General features: G+C 29.4%; 1 protein-coding gene across 1 annotated transcript in view; it reads right to left on the bottom strand.

Moving 5' to 3' along the window:
- Positions 1-256: 256 nt before the first annotated feature.
- The window catches only part of LOC108752755, a 9,506-nt gene continuing 1,735 nt past the window's right edge, over positions 257-8,027 (bottom strand). Inside the window, exons 2-12 of the mRNA XM_018493817.1 lie at positions 5,844-6,112; positions 5,524-5,678; positions 4,593-4,810; positions 3,884-4,028; positions 3,228-3,467; positions 2,655-3,030; positions 2,076-2,256; positions 1,614-1,777; positions 1,298-1,501; positions 1,043-1,210; positions 257-897 (exon numbers count right to left, since the gene is read on the bottom strand). Coding sequence (XP_018349319.1) covers positions 467-897; positions 1,043-1,210; positions 1,298-1,501; positions 1,614-1,777; positions 2,076-2,256; positions 2,655-3,030; positions 3,228-3,467; positions 3,884-4,028; positions 4,593-4,810; positions 5,524-5,678; positions 5,844-5,940 — 2,379 coding nt within the window. The 5' untranslated portion in view covers positions 5,941-6,112 and the 3' untranslated portion in view covers positions 257-466. The remainder of the gene's footprint in view (positions 898-1,042; positions 1,211-1,297; positions 1,502-1,613; positions 1,778-2,075; positions 2,257-2,654; positions 3,031-3,227; positions 3,468-3,883; positions 4,029-4,592; positions 4,811-5,523; positions 5,679-5,843; positions 6,113-8,027) is intronic.

Here is an 8,027-nt window from a genome sequence, read left to right as displayed (position 1 = left end):
AGAGGAAGATTGTTTGATTATAATATACTGAGAATACATATAATGAGATTATATTTTACAGATTATGCTGTGATATTTACATATTGTTAAAACTATTACTAATGCGAGATCTAAATATTGTTTTTATATATTTGCGAATTTTCTTCTATTCGATGAAACCTAAATATTATACATACATGATGACAATTTTTTTCACATAATTTAAATTTAAAATTTAAATTTATTTCTCACTTTCAGAACTTAATAAAATTGCGCTTATGCTGTTATTAAATTCCTTAACTGACTATTGTTAAATAGAAATCTCAGGAATCCTTCTCAATCGATATGCTTGTCGTTTTGGGATATTCTCTCCCTTGTATTATGATTTTACTCTGATCTAAATCAGTCTCAAAATTCGGATTAATAAAATAGCTTTCTTGTGTATCACTTTCTTCAACCTATGTTTGAATTGCATTACTCTTTGTTGCTAATTTGTTCTTATATTTTCTAATTGGATTTCATTCAATTCGTCAATATTTTTAGCGTTTCTAATAGCTTCAATCTCAGTTGGATTCAATTCATCTGTTTTTTTATTATTATGTGATTCTTCGTTTACAAATCCTTTATTATTCTTTCCCATCATGCTGCTCTTGTTGTTAATTTGACTATTTCGCGATTTTTCGTCGAAGCTAATATCATTCTTATGTTTCTCGGGACTGTCTTGTTCGTTAATATTTTTTGGTTTCTTTTTTACAATATCATTACCTTCGAGTTGCGATCGCTTCTTCAGATAAGTCACGTTGAATATAAAATATATTATGCCAGTCAATAAAGTTACTACAGCAAAAATCTGATAGGTCGGTCTGGTACCAAAGAATTTCATTAGATAACCACCAATTAAGCTCCCGGAACCTTTGCCTATAAATATCAAAATATAATCAATACGTAGCATCAATACATCAAATGTATCGATACAAAAAAAGTCGATACTTCAAATGCACATTTAATACAGGAAATTTATTTATTATTGCTAAGAAGCAATTGAATAAATCTATGAGCATACCAACTCCATAATAAACGCCACCAAGCAGTCCTTGTATCGAACTGTCGGTAGATGTAGTTGATAATTTTGCCGCATAAGTGACGGCTGCGGTAAAGCTGAGAGATGTTGTAACCGACTCTAATGCCTCGAAGATTAAAGTAAGCCAAGGATCGTAAATCAAAGAATAGCCTGCAGGAAGCACTTCATTATATCTTTAAACGCGCGTGTCTACGTTTGTTCGCTGTCAATTATTTCGCACCGTTAACGTATACTCACCGCAAAGCCTGATGGCGTAAAACACGAAACCTATGAAAAGCACGTTCGCGTGACCAATCTTTGATATTATTGGTCCCGAGAGTGCCAACAATGGTATGCCAGCGATACCGCCTACTGCTACCGTGATACCCATAAGCGATCTAGATCCTCCTAGGTCTTGAATTAGCCAGAAGAGAAACGACTCGATATATCCCCAGGCGGTGCCTGTCGAAATCTTTCTTTCTTTTAAGTGCTGCCTTTTCTTCAAATGACTTGTTGAAAACATCGGAAAATGTTTTCAACAAGGAACAGACGTATTAAACAGTTTGTAATTTACCGAGAACAAAGCAAGCTAGGAAAAGTACGGCAGTTTCGATGTTTCTCAGAACAATAAAGACATCGCGCACAACGTTCTTCGCAGGTGCTTTGAATTCTAAGTTGATCAGCAACATGAGAACACCCGATGCAAGTTTCAATGCCGCGTAGAGGTAAAATGCTGGCCTGAAAATTAATAAGATCTTTATTAGCGATTCTACAAAGTTTGATTTTAGATTATGTGGAATGCCTAAACCCAATGAGAAATGACAGTGAAATTGATGTCGAATTTGATGTTTATTTGACTTGATGATTTCAACGTCGAATTGATATTGATATTATTATCATTTCTCACTAATATTTATATAAAATATTTTATATAAAAACTTTTATCTTTTTTACTTATTTAACACGTAAAACCAATTTTATTTCCGATTTTATCTCAATTATAGGAGATTCTATAAATTATGACTAAATTACTCGCCTAAAATCTGTATATCCTTTACCCTTACTAGCGTAATCTATGAGAAGACCTGATAAGGGTGACGAAATCATGCCTCCTATACTGCCATAAATTCGTTGAAGACCATAATCTGCCTCTTGCTCTCGCAATATCGCTATAACAGCACCTTCGAACATGGCAAAAGTTGTACCTCCAATAATGCCTGAAATATAGAATTTATACTTTAATTTTTTAATACTATCATAAAATTAATAACGAAGTCGATAGCTATGAGAAAACTGTACATAATTAAGAAAAAAAATTTCAAGAAAAAAATTATTCCTTGTAGTTTTTATGCTTAATATAACACTATATACTTCAGACTTTTTTTTACAATTTTTCTATTAATTATTTCCTTAAAGTTTTAATAGGATGAAACATTTTGGCTGGAATTGTATTCAGCATCAAAAACACTGTAAAGAATGATACTTTTCTTTTTAGTTTAAAAAAAATTATATTTTGAAAAATTTAATGATTACCCAAATAGCATAGAGAATTTAAAAAAAAAGTCTAAGTAAATGTTTATCTTGAAAGATAATTGGAACGTTTAAATATATGTACCTATAAATACTCGAATGACGAGATAAAGCCAAAACGTTAACTTTACATTATATTCGACTTCCATATTCATGTTAGAACACACCGCGTTGCGAGGTAAAGTAACTATGCATTTCTTCTTGCACTCATTTATGTTCAAGACTCGGTTGGTTGCTTCCAGATTCGCTTCGTGATCATAGAGCCGCACTTGTATCGTGATTTGATTATTTATATTAGACTCTAAATCATCGCAAATGGGTTTTTTTAAATCTTCTCCTGCCCAGGATATTTTTTCCGACAAATATCTTTGCTGTTCTTCTTGTAAATCATCTTCATCTGGTTTCAAACTTTTAATTTTCGATTTGTACAAATGATAATTTATCGTTCGGTTGATGTTATCCTTAAAAAAAAAAATGACTTTATTCGATCTTTTTGTTTTTTTTTTAAACAGTAACTATTAATTCATCTTTTTAAAAATTTAATTACGGTATAGAAAGTATAAAAATGATAACAATTCCTGAATTGCCAACATTTTGATATTTTTGGATACGTATGAATATTTATTATACGTTACGAAGTACATTATTCTTCTTCTACCTTTGATTTCATGAAATTATCAAACACGCATGATGTATGATTTCTGGATATTCTAAATGATGTATCGGTAGTAAAGTTATCTTGGACGTGTCCCGACAAAGACACACATGAGAATGAGAATAACTGATCCGTTGGAAAAAAATAGTGCGTTTTTGAAACTTGTCGGATGCTAGTTTTAAAAAACTCATTATTTTTTAATTGTCGATGTTCCTTCATATCTTCTTGTTGAATGCTCTGTACCTAAAATACAATATTTATCAGCATCGTATAAATATTATTGAAAACGCGAAACAGTAGTATAATACTTATAAAGATATAAATTAAATTATACAATAAACTTTTTTAAATTAAATTTTTATAAGATTTTATATTCAATATCATACTTAAAATAATATCAAGGTAATAGATAACGAAATAATAATAATAATAGATAACGAAATTTCTCTGAAATTTTTTAAATGGACAATAAGTGCCATAAATAGTTTCAAAGATTAAGCAATGCATACATTGCGCTTTACTGTCTCTTCATGCGTTGGCCGACAACCGCGTGTCCACCTTACTACCTAAGCTCACTGCTTATCCGTTATTCAATATTAGGTATCGAGTATCCGTAACTCAGTAACAGTCCGTTAACATATGTTCAATGCACAACGTACCGTTGCCAAGTCGCTCGGAGCAACAATATATTTGTATGAAGTATTCACGCCAGTCTGAAAATTGAGATGTCGGACCGTATAAAGCCTCGATTTCAGAATTTGACTTCCATCCGTCTCATTGTTCGTTTCTACATGACATACGAATCTGCGCAAAAAAATTGTAATGTTTAAGCTTTGTCTAGCATATACGGTTTTATAAATAAATGACTTCAAAGTAATCAATTAAACTGTCATTCTGCAAATGTATGGCTCTTCTATTAATAAAACATTGTAGCGAAACTTTGAATAGTAATATTCTGTAGGATTCTATAGGATCTCATAGAGCTGAGTTGTAGGGATTAATTTGAAACAAAAAAAGGAAAACGAAATGTTCATATTTAAACATATATATTTATATGACAAATTGTTTGTACGAGATTATTATTCGTGATAAATGATAACAAAGAACTTCCTCAATATACTACGTGATTTAAATTAATGATAGGATGACCTGGAAATGTTCCTTAAATACTAGAGTACTATATTTTTAAAGCATTAATGACAATAAAACAATTTACAAGACAAAGAACACATTTCAACACAGAAAAAGATGAAGAGAATAAAAATTTGTTAATATTGCATAAATAATTACGTAATATAATGTATTTGCAACGTTATTTTAGTCTCGCGACGAAGTTAATGATATATGTAATTGAGATTTTTTGCTTACCCACAACTTTCTACATTTACAGCGATCTCCTCCGATTCTAATTTCGTCTCACACGGATGAATCTGACTCATTGTATGTAATAGCGAACCGTTTCTACCTTCACAACCGAGGTCCATGATTATTTTCTGGGGGAAATGTACTGTCACTCTGCCGATCGGCACCAGTAGTAGTAATAACGCCGCTAAACCTCCGAACGCAGAAAACAGCGACAGCAAAATCTGTTAAAAAGATTCTTCTAAGAATACGCTACATTCTGCGTGTATTCATTCTATTGTTAAGAAGAGTAATTTATCAACTTATCCTCTTCCTTTCAAATAATGGTTGCCTTTAACAAAGAATTCTTTAATAATCTTAAAATATACTTGTTACAAATTTTAGAAAAACTCATTATTATATGTTTGAAGAATTTGTTTAAGAATATTATAAAATTAATCGAAAAAGCGATTTTATATAATAAATAAATCGAATTTGTTTTAATTTAACAATTTTGATTGAAATATTAAATTTATTAGGATTTAGAATATATTTCAAATAAATATGATGCTTATGATAGATTTGCGGATGTATAAAATATTTTTGAAATACATAACTATTGCAACTTGAAACAAGTAATTATTATTTGCATACAGTAAGGCCCGTTTCCACCAACGCAGATTAACTTTAATTTCGGTTCAACTTACTCTTTGTCTTTTTCTAATTCTGAAGATTAGAAAAAGACGAAGAGTAAGTTGAACCGAGATTAAAGTTGATCTACATTAATGGAAATGGGCATAAATAGTTTTCTGTGTGTAAGTATAGGTGTGTAGACAGTGATACAAGATGATGAGAAAATAAATAACACAACGGTAAAGTACACGAGAAAAATGGTTGAAGAAAACATCTCGTTTATATGTTGGTATTTGACATTATCAAAGAAAGTTAGTTAACTCACTCTGAAGTTTCCTATGCGGTCAGCTAACATACCGGCAAGCGGCGGCATCACCATAGCCACGAGAGGAGTGATGGAACTCATTATCGCCGTCTCTTCCACGTTTATTCCCAGTTCTCTCATGTGTATAGTCAAGTATGGATACAACACGTAAAGTGCTAAAGCAAAATCGCAGTTAAAAATCTTGTTGGTAAAGAAAAATTATTTAAAAAATTGACTTATTTTTTTATTTCACTCAATTATCTTTGATTATTTTATTAAAATATTAAAGCAGTGAAACAGAAATGCTGTTAAATTTGAAAATTACTTTCTAGATTACTTACTGGAAGCTTGAACAAAAAATATTAACTTTAATGGCATCAGCTCTTTTGATTTGAAATCCTTGATGATCCTCGAGAAGAAAATCTTGGTGGTTATCATTTTGATGATTTGTGTGTTTCTGAATTGGAATTTGAATTGACGTCGTTTTGAATTAATTGTGAGCGTGAGATGATCAATCTATATTGTACATGTCTTCGCTGTTGTCACTGTTCCATTCTCTGTGTTTACCAGTAGATAGTTTAACAGATTTTGCAATAATTCTATTTAATTCCTAACAAAAAATCTTTATAATTAATGTAATTTGATCAATCGATCCCATTATTGTTATTGAAATGTACACGGTGTCATAGTACAAAATACCAATGAATGTCACGTCTTTTACATAACGGTTTTACAATACCTTCTACCTCTTGGCACACATACATCAACATCAACTTCCGCTCGTTGGAATAAATAAACGTAAAACGATTACCGATTGATTGAACATACAAAACACTTGTTATAGAAGAAGGTCAATTTCCGTAAATCTATTTATTAATTCTTTGTAAAAAAATATATATATTTATACATCCAGAGAAAAGCTTGATACTTTGTACTTAAAAGAGATATATTTTGTTCAAATATGATAGATTGTGCAATCGACTGATATTATCATCACTTTTAAAATATAGTTATAGTACGGAGAATGCTTTTGTAATGCAATCGTCTGTATCACGAATTACGAGATGGAGCATAATAATCAACTTGAAATTGCTCGTAGTTACCGGTGTTGGGAGCGAGCACCACTATTGTTTTAATTGCATAACTCATGCCCTGACGAACCTTGTGGAAGAAGGCGAATACTATTGTTTCTTCATCGGGTCATTTAAGAATACCATGCAGACCTCCAGATAAAATTTCAAGAGCAATTGTTGTGTTGGGAAATATATCATGAAATTTGCGAGTCTATATATTAATTAATAATGACATATAGTAATATTAGAAAACCATTTTTTTTCAAATGCTAAACAAGAAAATAATTATTCGATTTTTTAATTAATATAATAAATATAATATATACAGCAATATATCAATCTAATGAAATTAACATCTTATTAAATATTAAAAAATTAAAAAAATGCTTTTTTTAAATATTCTTTTTGTTAAATTAATTATAATTGATGACAAATAAAATTTAAAAATTATGAAAATTTTAAATGTATAAATACCTAGATAATATTAATTATTTAATTATATGAACATTTTAATAAAATCTGAAAATACATGATAACGTTTAAAATTCATGAGTTTCGTTAATAATGATACTAAAATCATCCTTATATGTATACATATACTAGTTACGATTAATCCAGGGTTGGATAAATTAACTCTTTTTTAAACTAAGTTAAACTAAAGTTAACAGCCTTAAAAATTTAACTTAATTAAAATACAAGTAAATCCATAATAAAATTAATTGAATTAAAAGTTAAGTTAATATAAAAAGTAATTAAAAAGTTAAAAATTAAATTTGGTTTAAACAAACAACAAAAAAAAGTTTGACTATTTTACATAATTTTTCGTATTTTTCCTTTCTCACAGCTTATTTATTAAAGATTCTAATTATTTTTGTTTATAAGTAATGATTATACAATATAAAATTATGCTTATTAGCCTCTCGCTTTATATCTAAGGATTGATTTAAAAAAAATTAAAAGTTAATAATTACCGATAAAATATAACTAAATTAAGTTAAAAAGTTAAGAGTCTAAAATGTAACTAAGTTAAGTTAAAATTAATTAACTTTTTATCTTTTTAATTTAGCACTATTAATCTTAATGTTATCACATATCTCGATGATTGAAAGGATGTTTACACAATCTATACGGAATTCAAAAGATCCGGCTTTTTATCTCAGAAGAGACAATATTTTTCATAAGAAATTAATTTACAGTTGCGATTAGCATTGCTATCAAAATTTGACGATCAGTTTGATATGTGAGATTATTATTTCAGTTTATGATTACGTTCTAACCGCGTTCAGCGCGCAGTTTAAATAATTAAAAAAATATATGTAAAAATGTTATTAAATACTAAGATTTAGCCACGACCGTTTAGTGACCTTTTTCTTTAACTGTATGATTTCTCTAAAGATGTCTAAACTAAACATTTTATGTTTATTTTTATGAAATGTCTAACGATCTAAAATA

This window comes from Trachymyrmex septentrionalis, unplaced genomic scaffold, assembly GCF_001594115.1.
Source record: "Trachymyrmex septentrionalis isolate Tsep2-gDNA-1 unplaced genomic scaffold, Tsep1.0 scaffold62, whole genome shotgun sequence".
Classification (NCBI taxonomy): domain Eukaryota; kingdom Metazoa; phylum Arthropoda; class Insecta; order Hymenoptera; family Formicidae; genus Trachymyrmex; species Trachymyrmex septentrionalis.
Note: the sequence above shows the minus strand (reverse complement) of the source record. Positions and strands in the feature narration are given on the sequence as shown.